Source organism: Ceratosolen solmsi, unplaced genomic scaffold (genome assembly GCF_000503995.2).
Source record: "Ceratosolen solmsi marchali unplaced genomic scaffold, CerSol_1.0 scaffold2, whole genome shotgun sequence".
In the NCBI taxonomy this organism is placed as follows: Eukaryota; Metazoa; Arthropoda; class Insecta; order Hymenoptera; family Agaonidae; genus Ceratosolen; species Ceratosolen solmsi.
The window spans coordinates 2889244-2906825 of NW_011948422.1; the positions used below are offsets into that span (position 1 = coordinate 2889244).

The 17582-nt window shown below is 29.5% G+C and overlaps 1 protein-coding gene across 1 annotated transcript; it reads left to right on the forward strand.

Moving 5' to 3' along the window:
* Positions 1–217: 217 nt before the first annotated feature.
* Positions 218–15806, forward strand: superdeath (Suppressor of ER stress-induced death). Its single transcript, XM_011499063.1, has 13 exons — positions 218–348; positions 7938–8308; positions 8624–8922; positions 9520–9678; positions 10284–10583; positions 10900–11083; positions 12207–12445; positions 12628–12811; positions 13155–13353; positions 13942–14219; positions 14536–15047; positions 15280–15361; positions 15457–15806. Exons 2-13 carry the CDS (start codon positions 7973–7975, stop codon positions 15601–15603), a joined length of 2919 nt encoding a protein of 972 aa, XP_011497365.1. The 5' UTR covers positions 218–348; positions 7938–7972; the 3' UTR covers positions 15604–15806.
* Positions 15807–17582: the final 1776 nt, after the last annotated feature.

Sequence of the window (17582 nt, forward strand, 5' to 3'; positions counted from 1 at the left end):
TAAGGTATTGGATAAAGATAGCAAGATGTTCAGTGAGTGAGTGGGAGAGAGAGAGAGAGAGAGAGAGAGAGAGAGAGAGAGAGAGAGAGAGGGAGAGAGAGAGAGTGGGAGAGAGAGAGAGAGAGTGTGAGAGAGAGAGAGAGAGAGAGTGTGTGTGTGAGAGAGAGAGAGGGACGTCGTCGACGACGACAGCGACGTGAATAGTCTGTGGAAGAGACGCTATACGGAAGGTTTAAGGATCGTGGGGCCGCAGTCGAAACTCTGGCGTCAAAGAGCGTGGAGGTGTGCCAGTGTAAAATTTGTCTGCTTCGTAGGTAAAGACGAGGACCGGTCGGTGCGCTCTCTCCAGTTAGTAAACACCAATTTTAACTCTTATTATTAATCTCTTTTCCTCTTTCTCTCTCTTTCTATCTCCTTCTATCTCTTACTCTCTCGCTATCTTATAGAGCTAATCTTACTCTCGCGCGACAATTCTCATTTATCATTCGGATTGAATTGTGCCAACGCACCCGCGCAATTTTCAATTCATATTTATTACATTTAGATGAACGCATGTTCTTATCAATCGGATTACGTTTAAGTGATTTGTATTCTTGCTTGTATTGTGATGCAATTTTTCAAGATATAAAACGTATAAGTAGAACGAAACATTAACTTAAAGATGCAGTCTATAATAGAATTCTCAAAAAGTTATATTAAATTGTTGTTGACAAAATCTTGCGATTAAAGTAAATAGTCTGAAATACTTGAAATTCTTATACGATCGCCATTTATTCTTCTTCTTCTACTTCTTCTTCTTCTTAATATTATTATTATTATTATTTTACTTTCCAAACATTAAATGCATAAAATGATAAAATATATAATAAATATCCATGCTGCGGAAAATTTAAAAATAAAATGAAATTTAATATATACTTTTTTTTTCAAATTTCTATGTACTTTCAGGATGATATTACGTTAATTACTTGTACATGTTATATTGATTGATCAAACTATTTTTTTTTTTTTTAATACATAGGAAATTAAAATCAACAAACGAAAATCTTATGCATTTCTAATAATTCCTGAAATAATAATTAAATTTCTTCTTATTCATTCTCTTTATTAATATAATTAATCAGACAAAATTAATAGTTAAAATAAATTTAATCATAATATGATTTCCTTAACATTTAAATAATACCTATTATTAATATAACAATGTTAGAGTATTATCATGGTATAAATAGTTATTGTCAAATTTGCTTATGTTTGAGGAACTGAACATCGTTTCTTCCATACAAAGTAGAAATATTCTTCATTATTTTGAATAGAAAAGTACATCTTGTTATTAAAAAAGGTTTTAGCAAAAATTATAATAATACAATTTTCATTAATCATCAATACTTATATGCAATAATACATTTTTCTTTTATATATGCAAATTTGTTTTAAAAAAGAATCTTTGAAATAAAAATTTTATACTAATATGAATAAACTTTCGTAATAAACTTTATGCCGCAACCAAAATATAAATTCTTATTTTAATTATCCATAAAAGACTAAATTAATAACACTTTTATAAAGATCATCGTGAATATAACTGAATCATGCAAATCATATAAAATATGACAAATGTAAGTCTATGGGATGTGCATTGACCCATTCAAAAACGGAGCAAAGGAATGAAATGCTGAATATGTAATATATAATTATTAACTTTAATATCTGTGAAGAGTTCAAAGAAAGAAAATTACTTGCCTACATTAATAATGAAACACGAACAAAATAACATCGAGAAAAATCATCTTTGAGATAAATTTAAGTTTGATTCTATAATTAATATAAATACACCTATTATTAATTTTTATCAACCCCATATTATCTCTATTAAAATTATCATGCGATCTGAGCAATAATTTTATGATTTATTTATATTAAGATCTCGTATAAAGCCATAAATTGCCGTAGATATACAAAGTCTCCAACTATTATATCTTGGATTTCTTTGACAATACACGGACATTCTAGTTTTTCAATACAATACAATGTTTTGACATTCATAGATTTTTAATGACTCCAAATAAATAATGGCTTTGAATGAAAATATATGATCGTTCAGAATTACGGTAGTAATAATAATAAAATATGAGAGTGAACGGCATTTTATAAATTCGTTAACATGTCCCATAAGATACGAATAGTGTCCTTATCGAGCGTTGATTTTTATGAAAACTGACTCTGCTACAAATGTTAATACGGATGAAAAATTATATATGAGCGTGTATTACACAAATATACATGAATACCAACTGAAATACAAACATAATAAAGATTTTTTGTCTTTTGGCAATGCTTATCGTATTTATAGAGTCATAAAGATAAAGTTTTTAACTATGTTATGAAATATGAAATATAACGTTTTTAACTATGTTATGAAATAAATAAAAAAAAATATTAATGTGCTTGTGATAATTACAAATAGAAATTGGGGAACAAATTTAAGCTTATCATGTGACGTAGAAATTTAGATTTGACTATTTCTTTTTGAGTTTTGTAATTTTTCAACCTTTAATAGTTTATAAAATATAATATAACAATACGCTACTTATACATAATATTAATAATAATTTAATCAGCACAATCTCTATCTATGTAACATATTTTTCGCAAATAAATAATGAGCTTTATTAAGCAGGTAAGAATATTTTTTGAGAAAGTTTGGAATAATTTCATGTAGAAAGGTCCGATATTATCATAAAGATATTTATGAATACGAATTGCCGAGAATGAGAACCGCAATTCGTATGAGCATAATACATAAATAAAACCCATAAATTATCCTTCGCTATCCCCCGTTACAATCGTACACCATACATCTACGCATTCTCATGTTTTTAAACCAATAGAAATATATAATATATTTTATCGAAATGAGAGGCTGAAATATTGTTTATCAACATAAAGCAAAGAGATAAATTTTTGAAAAGAATGAAAACATTCGAAAACTTGGGTATCTCGAATCTTTTTAAGACATACCAAGACCCTAAGCGATACAAAGAACAAGAAGCCGCGGATACCGGCAAGTTAGTCCAACTTAGTCTGGGCAATTGTCCAATTTTGGCTTTGGACCCGACACCTGCGACTTGCACACTACAAACAAAACAGACTATATGCGGATGTACATTCGACACATTCTTCGTCGTGACTATGACGCGACAGGAAGCGATTAGCAAGAATTTCAATCGCTCGAGACCCGGATTCGCGCTGTGTGCATGTACATATATTTACAAACGTATATGTTTTAGCGAGGAGAATAATTGTAGTCAGCGATGCACCATGAAAAGCCCTTGTAAGCTTGCAAGAATAAGAGATGTACGTATAGCGAATGAAATTGAGGCCTGACATCAAAACTTAAATATGTCATTTGTTATGATTTCGTATTGCGCATTATGTATGCGTATCCGAGTATTTAATAAATAAATAAAAAAAAAAATGTATTATAAATCTTGTATGCTTACTTAAATTTATAGTTTAGTGTATGTAAAAGGAGAGTTTTAATTTCAGTGGTATAAGACAGTAATTTCAATAAAATTATGTTATAAAGCAGTAGCAATTATTAATATGATTAAACAGTTGATTGATTCAATTATACATTGACGGCTGTATAAATATCTATTTTTAATATATTTTAATATACCCTATGTAATAATTTATATTTTAATATAAAAAAAAATGTATTATGATAACAATGTTGTTGTAATAGGGCTATTTTATTCTTATCTTATATTTTCCAAATTTTTGTTGTAATTAGTATTGGAAAGATATTGTTTAGTACTATGCGGAATAGCCTCTCGTATTCTCGTTGAATTACAATCGATTTATTAATAATCGTTTATATCAACATAATTATTATAATAGTAGTTTTTCAGCTTAAATGTTATTAGGAGCTTTAACATGTTAAGCAAAATTATTACAACAGAAAATATTGCGCAGCTATTACGCGAGATATATTTCATATTGATTACAAATGTTTTTATTTCACATTGATTTTCTCATTACATTGGCACATTGTAACTTATCGATTACATTAAAAGTTTCAAAATAACATATTATAGTTTATACATTTAGTGCCTTGTATATTGAATAATAAATTAATTAAAATTTTTAACGTTGTATACACGTGCCTAAATGTATGATTTTCTAATTTTCATTTTAGAAATAAATCTTAATCAATATCATTAAATAAAAAATTATTCTTTGTTTGACTGGATTTTTGTAATCGGTAATATGCATAACAAAGAGTTTTTAATGCAAATTTACAAAAAATATTGATTCAAGTTTTAACTTAACGGTGCTTTTTCACGTACTCGGCTAATGAAAAAATTCATCATCTACATGAATATATTCAATAGTCTGTGTACATTAATATTACGATAAAAATCATAATACTTTAAATTGACTTTTATTTAAAACATAAAGTTTTTATTTTATGTTATATGTTTTTTTTTTTTTATATGTTATAAGTTTTTATTTTATGTTTATGTAACTAAGTACATTATTCTTATAAATTTAAATTAATATATATTTATAAAGGTTAATATTTTAATGCAATTTATAAGCGATAGTTGATGTTGAATAGAATATAATATGCTTTATAACATTAATTGTTTTGTAAACGATACTATTTATATAATAATTTCTTTAAGATGCAAACTATCGTTGAAGTATAAATAATAATTTTGAATATTGATGTTGAAGATAATTTTGTATCATTAAAAAATTGTGTAACAATAAAATATTATTAATTGTCAACATTTTGAAGAATATATCATTTATAAATTAGAAAATAAAGTAAAATTGTAGCTATAGAAAATAAAATAGAATTCGGATTATTGTAAATTAAATATTGTATATTATAGGTTTTGTGTATATAATTTTTCATCTTATAGATGAAATGCATCTACATCTATACATAAAAATAAACTATAAATAAATTAAAATGATAGAATAATTTTTTAATTTCAAATGATTGTAAGTTATTGTGAAATGTATTTAATATTTTATCATTTACTATTCTCGTAAAAGAAGATTTTTATTTACTATAGAACGATTAGAGCCTAAATGCTGAAATGCTGAATATTTGAAATTATTATGAAAAAATAATTATTATTATTTAAATAATGTATTAAAATAATAAAAAAAAAAATAATCATAATAACAACAACAACAAATATACTCCAATAAAAATTAACCTATACATTCTTTTAGTTATATAAAATGTTCTTATACCGTGTTGTATGTATACTGTTGTATGTATACTGTTGTATGTATGTAAAATAAATGGCGATTTTTCAATGAATTGTCGGAAGTAATTTATTTTACAAAACTGTTGTAATTAATATCTGGTTTTCTTTACAGATTAATTGCTTTATGATTTCTTATTCTTCATTTATCTACTTATCTTCCACTTATTCGTTACATCTCTCTTTCTCACGCACGTAATTCGCACATTATAATATGTCCTTCCAAAATTTTCACTCTCTTTTTACATGAATTAATGTCGTATGCTCGATTTTTGCACAGCCCTTAGTTAATCTTAACGATCAAAACACACGTGTTTATATAATATATTGCTTATTTAATAGTCAAAGATAGGAAATGAAAAAGAGGGAAGAAAAATATAGAAAAGAGCATTACTAAAACCGGAAAATATAAAAGTATAGAGGACGGGATAGTAATTTTGAATGATTGCGTGCTGAAGGAACGCAATGAATTGTTGCCGATAAGCCAAATTAATAGAACAATCTTTCCTTTTTAATTCTCTTTATTTTTTTACTGAGCCTTATGCGCATTATTTTATAAATTACACAAGGATTTTATTAGCTCGGCTATCCAACTCACGGTCACCAATCAGCCTTTCCGAAGCTTTCACTTTGTATTTTCTTAATAATTTATTACATGTTTCTTTATACAAGCGTTTTTACTTTTTAGAATTTTACAGTTATAGAACTGTCATTAGTAAATCTATATGTATTCACGATAATTTTTGCAAAATTGATTATGTTTTTAAAATTCTATGTGATACATTTGTATTGTGCATATATATATATATATATATATATATATATATATTATATATAATGATTATGAAAACTCATAAAAATTTATATAGACAATATTTAAATAAGTTAATATTGCCATAAATTTATTACAATAATTATTTTCGACTAATTACAAATTTTTAATTATAGGATATTTTTAATAACGGAAACATTAAAATATCGATTAATCAAACGATAACATTAACACTATAATAGTATTGAATAATTTTTCTAACTAAACGAATACAAAGTAGAGTGAAAAATGTCACAGTAATTAAATTATATTTGTTTATGTTGATATTGCCAGTACGTACTTTATTTCACTGTCATCGAGTCTTTAACAATTGATAATAAATAATCATTAACATATATGTTTGTATTTGCGTCAATCACTCTCATCTTAAAAAGATTCATTTTCGTAAAAATAAATTTATATTGTAAAATATTCTTTTACATAATTGTGAAAATGAAAATCTCGATTGAAGTTGCATTGTTTTATTATGTGTCAATGTCATAATAATTAGATACTAAATTTACAGGTCGGTTTTTTTAATAGAATAATTTTTATTTTTATATTTTAATTTATGAAAGTGTTATAAAATTGTTCTTTGCGACTTCATATTTTATTGTCTAATTTTATAAAAACATAGTATAAATTTTTTATCAATTTTTTTAATCATAAATAAATGTTTCAAATTTAAATATTATTTTGATGTCAGCATATCTAATTCGTTTCATACAGATTTTAATTTATTATGTATAGCAGATAAATTTATTATCGTTTAATGATGATAAATCATAACAATTTTTTAATATACTATTTAATGTAAGCTATCGTAAAATAGAAAAAAAAATATCAATATTTATATAAAAATCTATTGTTTTTTATGCAATAATAATCACTTAATCGAGACATTTATCTATATTGTGTCGTAAGTCTATAAATTATAAAAAATTTTTAAACTGAAATATTAAAATATATGTCCATTGATGGCTGTACATAGTCTTCTATATAATTCTGTGTTCATGTGGTATGCACTACCACATTAAAATTTATTATTTTTTCGAATATAAATAGACTAATGATAGTCTTGTCAGTCTATGTTGATATTAATTCGACAAGTAATTTAATTCATTTTTTTATGTATTATTATTATTTATATATAATATAAACCTGATTAAAGTTTGAAATAATTTTTAATTTACATTTATGTAGTTTTTTTCTTCCGTTTATGTAGAAAATATTATAAGAAAATATTAAATAACAAATACAAGTAGCTAAGAAGGAGGGATGAGCATTTTCATTGCTTATAATTATATGTAAAATTTTATAAATTTCAACTTGTTAACGAGTTCTAGGTGTGGTGATAATTTGTAATTATTATGCACAAAGCCATTTAAACGAGACTCATTATAATTATAGGAATATTTAAAAAAAAAATCTTAGCACTGTCAAATCCAATGCACATATTCTCAGATTTATAATATTATTTATCCATTCACCTATAAATTACTGAATTCAATGAAATCAAATGGTATTAGCGTTCCCTAAATTCATCTCCGATTTCCAAACTCAAAGATATAATCGGAGCAAAGCTATATCATCCTCAATAATTCCATACTCTACTGTTAAATGTAATTAATTAGCTGTAACATAGCTCATTAAGTTGCACCTAATAATCGTTCGAGGCTAATAAATCGATATAATAAGATTATTAATTAGGTAAGGTGCAGCTTGTCAATGTCGTAGTTCTCGGCTAATACCAAAGGGTCTTAAAATTTCCACGAGCACAACTCTTGCGTATGCTCCGTTTATAATACAGCGATGATTTAACGTAAGTCCGTTCGCAGATTAGCTGACGAGAGCATGAAAATCGTTGGCAGCCATGGGTATGGACGACCGCACGACGACCTTTGGCCGCAAGCGCAGCTGCACCATAACGCGCTGCGGAGCATTTGCACTGGTGCTCACCTTCGTCGGGAGCATCGTGATCACGGGCCTACTCGTCTGTCACTTCGCGCCATGTGTCGACGGTAAAATAAGCCAGCACCGGGACATCCTCGACTGGGAGGAGTCCTCGATGTTCAGGGCCGGGCGCAGTTTCCGAAGATCGCGCGCCAACAAAATCAACGTGAGGCTGCCACGGTCCATCGTACCCAAGAGCTACGACGTCAACCTCGTGCCTTTCATCTGGGAAGGCAACTTCACTTTCAATGGCGAGGTAGCGTACAATTATTTTCTTTACTATTATTAGCTCCTACCTTTACATACGGCTCGTCGTGTGTGCTATTTTCACGGATTTGCAAGCTGGCTCTGGCTAATTGACCAATGACTTTTGCAAAATCGCGTTCTACCTAGGGATAAGCGCGTTCGCAATAGCAGCGCGAGGTAAATTTTGTTGATATCTCGAAGAACGTTAGTGAACGATTTAATATGCTTTTACTTTAATGTCTTTAAATTTCCAAATATATAGGATAAGACAAACTCTAATAATCAATGAATATGCGTGCAAATAATAATTTTACAACTTGTATAGGTGAAAATTGTCGTAAGCGTCGTACAAGATACAACGAATGTGACGTTGCACGCTTTCGACATGGACATCAATTCTAAATACACCAGCGTGTCGGAATATCCTGCCGCATCTAAAAGTAATAAAGTGATAAAAATAAATCAGCAATTTAATGACACAATTCGGCAATTCTATATCATAAAGTTGGCAAAAACGCTCAAAGCTGGAAAGCAGTACTTAATTTATTTGAAGTACATTGGCCGACTGAATGATTATCTTCAAGGCTTTTACAGAAGTTCGTACATCGTTAACAATGAGACAAGGTTCGTTGATTTTAACGAATTATTCATTACATTTTTATTACAGTTTATTTATGGCTTTTATTTCCCTTAATCGAATTAACAATCTCAATAGAAGGATAAAAATAAATAAAAGAATAATTAATTTATATGAATTTAAATGAATTAGAATGAATAATAAAATTAATAGATGAGCGTTAATAAAACACACGTCAAAAATAATTATTTTGTTATATAATGTACATTGTTTACTATCTCATTGTTTATTAAGATAATTGAAATAAACGTGATAAATTATTCTTTCAACGATGCTCAGACACGCCGAATGATTCATAAAAATCATCGTAACAATATATTCTGATTCAATTAAGGTTTATTCCAAGAGCCTACCGTATACAAATGATTTTTAATTGGCATTGTACGCGTATTATTATTATAACAAGGTACATTAAAAAATTCTTATGAACTGTAGTACTTACTATAAATATTATATGACTTGGTATCAGGATTAAAGCCAAGCATAGTCCGATATGACTTAGTGCCAGAATGATTAATTTCCTATTAATTAAAATAGAATTTCAGCGTGCATCTTAAGTTCATATTGTTTTCTCACTTGCTCAGGTGGATCGCCACAACGCAATTCCAACCCACCGATGCGCGTCGAGCTTTTCCGTGCTTCGACGAACCGGCATTTAAAGCTACATTCCAAATTAACATTGCTCGACCAACCAATATGACTTCTGTCTCAAATATGCCGAGGGAACGGGAATCTCAGCCAGTGTGAGTGCATTCGATATTAATCAATCGTTGTTCGACAAATGCCGAAATTGCCTCTCCCAAGGTTTTTCCATTATTTTCTTTATTAGGTCAGCATGGAAAAAAAAAATGGAGTGAAGATATTCGTAACGTAGGCAGTCTGAACAATTGATTAAATAATAATTGTGTTGGAATATCTTGAAATTATGGTAGTTTCGAATTACGTGAGTTTAGTCGAGGAATCAAACGAATAAATCTTAATTTTTGTGAACTTTTTTTATGAACGTCCTGTATATAAATTTTCATTGATAAGGCTTGATTGTCGGAAAACAAACTTCTATATACCTTATATAACTTTTATTTGAAATTAAACTTATGGTAGTTTATATAAAACGACTTTCAAATTTATATTCACATTTTATTTAATAATTTCTATATACAATTGTGAATATATACGTTGAATTAAAGTTTTATTAAAATTTTTATTAATATTAAAATTAAAATATTATTGTACTGAGTTGGAATATATTTACGAAAACAAACTATAAATTACCATCAAAATAAATTTTATATATATATATATATACACACTCGTATATTTATTAAGGAAATTATTTGGTTTATTATAGAGAAGGAATGCCTACATATGTGTGGGATCATTTTCAACGTTCGGTACCGATGTCTACGTATTTGGTCGCGTTCATGGTCGCCGATTTCGAGGCTCGGCACTCCGAGTCCCGCAATGTTAGTGTTTGGGCTCGAAAAGATGCTTTAGAACAGTCGGATTACAGTCTTCAAATTGGCCCGAAGATTCTTGATTACTACGAGAATTATTTCCAGATCAAATTTCCATTACCAAAGATTGATATGGTTGCCCTTCCGGATTTCTCCGCTGGGGCTATGGAAAACTGGGGATTGATTACTTACAGGTACATTATATATGGCTCCATTGCCTCCGTACAATACATCTACCTTACATATTTTTTTCTTTTAAGTTTCGAAATTCGTGTTTTATATCTTTCATAAATATCGATATTTTCACAAACAAAGCATTTACTCTATTAAATTTGAAAGATTTATAAATTTTATATAATTGAGAAAATTCTCTCATCACTTAAGTGCATTTTATAGAAAATACTTTGAATCTTCATTGAAAATAATAAAGTAAAAAATTAATGTATATTATTTGTGATTTTGTAACTGCTTGTCGCACATTTCTAACGCGTATATTTATTGCAATTATAGAGAAACTGCTCTGCTATATCAAGACGGAGTATCCGCAAACGGCAATAAACAAAGAGTTGCAGCAGTAGTTGCTCATGAACTTGCACATCAATGGTTCGGTAATTTGGTAACTCCAAGTTGGTGGACAGATCTATGGCTTAACGAGGGTTTCGCTAGTTACGTCGAAAATATCGGAATTGACGCAGTAAGTAAAATAAAATATCAATTAATAGACAATATCAAGTTGAATTGCTAATGTATTAACTATATTTATTAAATTAACATTTGAAGTAAAAAACTTACTTAATTGAATAAATCTCTCTCTCTCTCTCTCTCTCTCTCTCTCTCTCTCTCTGTGCACGCGCCCGTGTATATTCAAATTATTCGATTCATTGGAACAAAATTAATATATTGAAAAAGTGAATAGTACTATTCTTTCTTTCATGTTTTTAAATTTCTGTTCACCAGTGTTAGTAGCAATAGTCTTTGAACCTGTGATAATGACTATGATTATCGCAACAGACTTTTTTCATTCAATGAACTAATCAATATCTTTTTTCCTATAATATTTGTACGGGATATGTATCATCTACCCATATTCTCATGTTAATGTCATATCAATCGAGATTTTCATTTTTCACTCTTACTCTCTTCCCCCCCCCCCTCCATCTCCCTCTCCCTCTCACTCTCTCCCTCTCTGTCTCTCTCTCTCCTGTATTGTAATAATACGATCTTTACGTCTGAATTTTATTGCATTTAAAGCAGATACCGCAAGAATAGAGGCCTTGACGAAGCAATAAATTTGTAAAGTAAAGGGCATATAAACGTCCGTCGACGATAAATTTTTTCACTGCTGTCAATTTTTTTCTTTTAAAATTTTTATTTTCAAATATAAATATAGAGATAAAATACATAACAATTTTAAGTAACAAGCAGTCACGTGTATATAGAAGCATATTTCCATGCCATTCTTTTAAAAGTACAATATAAAAAACCACCTACAAAACATATATATATATATATTAGGAAAATTATGTAAAATGGAAAATATTAATGATAGAAAAAATCCTCATTTAAAGTATATATAATATAGTTATTAAATAATGTCTTTATCTACGAAGAGCAATTACATAGCCCATTTTAAAATTAAATATAAAAGTTTTGGAATAACTAAAATAATTACATTTAGATAATAGACATTTCAAATGGTATTTATAAACAAATGTTTTCATGGAAATAGTAATAAAACTGTATACATTGAACAGATTCGAAAGCTTCTTACGATTGAATGAGACATTATCAATGAATATAAATTAATTGATTTTAAGGTGGAGCCCAGTTGGAAAGCTCTGGAACAATTTGTCGTTCATGATATGCAAAATGTATTCGCTCCGGATGCACTCGAAAGTTCCCATCCAATAACCATTGAGGTCGATAATCCGGATGAAATCAATGAGATATTTGATCGGATCTCATATGCTAAAGGTGCCTCCATAATACGGATGATGGATCACTTTTTAACGACAGAGGTGTTTAAGCGCGGCTTAACCAATTACCTCAATGCTAAGTAAGTGTTTGTTATTCTTGTTCACACTAGCGTATCAAAGACCAGAAAGTATTTGCACTCTATTCGTAGTTTTTACGAGCTCGGAATATACCGTAATCATAATATATGCGCTTGCACGCACGACATAATTGGCTTTTATAATCGCTTTTATCAAATTAAATAACATAATCATCGATACCTAGGGCATACAAGAGCGCTGACCAAGACAACCTGTGGCACACCTTGACAAAGCAAGCCCATAAGGACGAAGTTCTTGACAAAGATATAACTGTTAAACAAATAATGGATACGTGGACATTGCAAACTGGATTCCCCGTCATTACGGTTAAGCGTAATTATCAAGATAATACTGCTGTCATTACCCAGGTATTGCGTATGTTAATTTTGTAAATTTGCAAAATCTTGAGCAATCTTTTAACTAGACAATGTCCTTAATACAGGATACGATTCGGTTAACATTAATTTATTCGTATTCATTTAATTTTTAAAAGAACTTATAATAGAGATATTCGCGTAATAGATTTGAAGTCATTAGGAGATAACGGAAAATTTGAGAAAAATCATGGTAAATGTAACATAGTCGATTTAAATAAACAAATAAGTAAATACAAATGCCTTATCGCTTTCAGTAATGACAATGATTGAAGTACATAATAATTAAATATAATTTAAATTTCGAAATGCTACTTTTAATGGTTATATTTTATAGGAACGTTTTATGCTGAGAAATCATAGCAAGAAGGGAAAATCTCCACTTTGGTGGGTCCCCATCACATATACTACCGCAACGAAGTTAAATTTTAATAAAACAAAGCCATCGACATGGATGAAAGTCGAAAAGTCAATTAATCTAGATAATGTAAGCGACGATCCAAATGAATGGGTTATTTTCAATTTATTAGAAACAGGTGATTTGATTATTTATTTTCTTCCCTGTTACAATCACATTATAAAATTTTTTAAACTTCATCATTATAATATTATTTTATACAAATTGTACAAGTACTTTGAATAAAAGTACTAGTATATTATATAGCTTATTGAAAAAGTGAAAATTAATTATTCACAAATATAATGGCAATGTCGCAATACAATACGTTAAAATAACAAAATTCAAGAATTAAAAAATATTTTATTGACATATTGATTTATCGAGCGAAATTCTCATCGGAGTGTAACCAATCATTTTACTCAGATATTACAATATTTCTGCACGAATATATAATAAGGAATTTGCATTTTTAATGCGCCTCCTCCTCCCCCCCCCCCCCCCCACACCCAGTTATCCGCGAAAATTTTTCAATAAATAAAATCATTGGCCGTTAAGAAGCGCGATGATGTCCTTCGAATAGTATATAAATAGACGATTTATGACTAGTTCGGTTGCTAGTTAATGCATTATTCCAAGTTGCCGCTGATTATAATGATTAGATGCCACTTTATAATGAGACCTAATGATAATATAAATCGTTTGAAATACTGGATATGCGAACTAGGTTACTACCGAGTGAATTACGATCAAAAGAATTGGCAGGCGATAATCAAGCACTTGAAAAGCGAGGGCTACAAGGACATACCGACGATAAATCGGGCACAATTGCTAGACGACGCCCTTAATCTGGCGAGAGCCGGTCTGTTGGATTATGGGACGGCCATGGACGTGACATCTTATCTCGAGCAAGAGACGGAGTATCTGCCGTGGAAGGCAGCCCTCTCAGCCATAATTTACCTCGACAACATGCTCGTGAATGTTCAGGGCTACGACATGTTCAGGGTAATTTTCTCGTAAGTCGCGGAGATGCTCCACGCGATCCTATCATCCGTTTATTTGATGAGCCGCTAAATTAGGATTTGCAGGATAACGTCTTTTCGTGTCGTGATAGCTTCCTCATCCGAGAATTTCGTGAGGAAGAATTATCTTACAAACGACATTGAGCGAGCGTTATTCTTTCAAATTACTAAAAATTATTTACTAATATCTGCGATAGATATTAATCGCGCGAGTAAAGCTAATTTAACAATCGTGTGTGAATGGAAATGCAATATCGTACCGCAACGTTCGCGTTGCTCAACGGCCTGAATTCCCACAGAAACATTGCCTGAAACTTCTGGACAACGTGTACCGCAACGTCAGCTTTAAAGACGACACGAACGACCCTCAATTAACGGTATTCACGCGAGCCGACATCCTCACGTTGGCCTGCGACCTCGGCCAGCAGGACTGCGTCAGCAACGCCGTGAAGCAGTTTCAAGAATGGCGAGCCAGTAACAATACCAGCGTCAGCAATCCCATCTCGCCTAATCTGAAGAGCATCATTTATTGCACGGCGATCCGCATGGGCGGGGAGTCCGATTGGAATTTTATGTGGCAGCAATACCTTAAGTCCAACGTTGGCTCGGAGAAGGACTTGTTGTTGCAGGCTCTGGGATGCACGAGGGAGACCTGGTTGCTTAGTAGGTACCTGAATTGGGCCTCGAGCAGCAATTCCTTTATCAGGAAGCAGGACATGACGAGGGTGTTCGCGTCCGTAGCGAATAATATAATCGGCCAGCCGATAGCCTTCAACTTCTTCAGGAACAAATGGAATCAACTGAAGGAATAGTGAGTATTTATCGGTGTATTTGAGATGGCTAGGATTCTTAATTATAAAGATTAATCCTACATGGCATATTCGTTTGGCGTTCATGTTGCCGACACGAAGAAATCGAATTATTAATTATTGACGCTAGTGTAGAGAATATAAAGATCGTTATACAGTTACGAATGATAAGAGAAAACGAGAAAATGTTTACATTAAGTCAATTGTGACTTAAGCCTTGTTTTTATCTTACAGCTTAGGCACATCGTTCAGCAGCATTAATGGCATCATTAAGGCATCGACCAATCGCATTAATTCTAAATACGAGCTAAAAGACGTGAGTTGCCTCTATATCGATATTATTGACAATAAAGCAGCTGGTTATGTAATCATTCTAATTTGAATTCTTGTTCCATTTTGATGTTAATGTAGCTTGTAGAATTCGTAAATGAGCACAAGGAGGAATTTGGCAGTGCCTCTCGAGCTGCCGAACAAGCAATAGAACACGTCGAGGCGAACATTCAGTGGCTGGAGAGAAATCATAAGAAAATTTACAACTGGCTGAAGAAGAAATCGTAAATGAATAAAACGAGACAAAGGATCAAGAGTATTTTCACTTTTAGGATACACGAAAATGCAGTACAATAAAATTTTGCTTTATAATGTGCAGAGCATCATACACTGACGTGAAAGAATATACTTATAACAATTAATATGGCTAATTCATTAATATATTTCTTATTTGCTACGAATTATTCTTGGAATACATTAATTGGTAAAAAAAAATTATGATGCATTTTTTTTTCTATAATCACTTGCTACTTATATATATATATATATATATATATATAATGTAAGTTTCAAACGATTTCAGCAAAACGATAACTTTCTTATCTCTATCGTGTTTAAAATGAATTTCTCTACTTACATTTCATATTATTCTTAGTTATTTCGTTTTTGGATATGTTAATTAAATTTAAGCTATTGTACTTTTATTGAAATGCTATTTTGAAAAAGAATATAGGATAAGCATAAGGATTTTAAGAATGTTTCTTCATGCTGATTTTGTAAAATATAAATATTATTTCGCGTATGAGATACTGTCAAATATTTATCTACGTTAACATAACGAACAAATTTTACAGGCCGCATTGGAATAACAATAATAATAATAATCGTTTAATAAGACATTACCTACATGTTTCTACGTTTATGCACTCAGTGTGAATGTATTTGATATTTAAAACTTACGAACAAATAAATAATTTTATCACATTTTAATTGACTGTTTGATGTGCAATATTATTACACTACTATGGCCACGAATATTTTTAACATTTTATTTAAAATATCAAGGAAATTTTTACCCTGAAAAAAAAAATACATTTGTCATAGTCGATTAAATTTATTAAGATATATTATTGATGTATAATATATTATAAATTTAAACAAATCAATTTTATTCGTTAAACTTTGTTTCATTCATTATCTTCTTATATTTAGATAAAACGATAATGTAAAAAATTATAATATTACATACAAATACACATATAATTCAATAAAAACATATTTTTTAGATAAGAATAGGTACTTATTTACCTTTTAATACATTATACATGCACTTAATAATATACAAGAGTTATTTATAACAAAATATTTTCTACTCCAGTGTAAATAGTTCTCTGAATGAAATTTTATTGCAAAAATTATAAGAAAGGAGTAAGTATGAGGTAGGATAGTGTCAAAATGCATTCCACGATTATTCTGTTTTATTAAGATTTTTACAGAAATAAAGAGTGTAAGAATATAAATATTCTTATAATTTTGTATAGTAACAAAACAATTAAATACAAGCTAATTGTAATTTATAAAATATTAGACGTTTAAAAATTTCTGTACTAATATTGTTAAAAAGTAAAAATAATAACTTACAAGCATTTGCTCGTTACAAATTGTTGTCACTAATACACTGACTAAAAACTAATACTTATATCGTAAACCAATTGAATTATTATTATATGCAAATGCAATTAAGAGTGTCATAAATTGTCATTTCTACTCGTATAATCTATATTTATATAAAGCTATATCGTCGTCCAAATTGTGTATCCTAATGAAAAAAAAATTGTATGTGTAAAAAATTTTATGGCTCATTAGTACATAAAAAAAAGGATATAAAAAGGGTATAGACAATGAAAATGGGCACTGCAAATTATTTAAGAGAATATTTTTATATGATATTAATGATTAATCCGTTTATTGCACATTTAATATGAAAATCACTTATATGCATCGGTCAGATATAATGATAAATATGGAATTATATGATACTATATTTTATAAAGAATAAAATATTTATAAAAGATTACTTAAAGTTTTTATTTTGTCATTGAAAGATATAAATTAATGAATTATATACAACATGAATAGTGACAGTAACGTGAAAAAGTAGAAATAGAAACATCGGAAGTATTATAACTTTTATTTGAAATATCTCGTATGGTGTGGATAAATGAGCATTGAAAGACATTTCTCTGTAGTTATAAGTTAAAATTTTA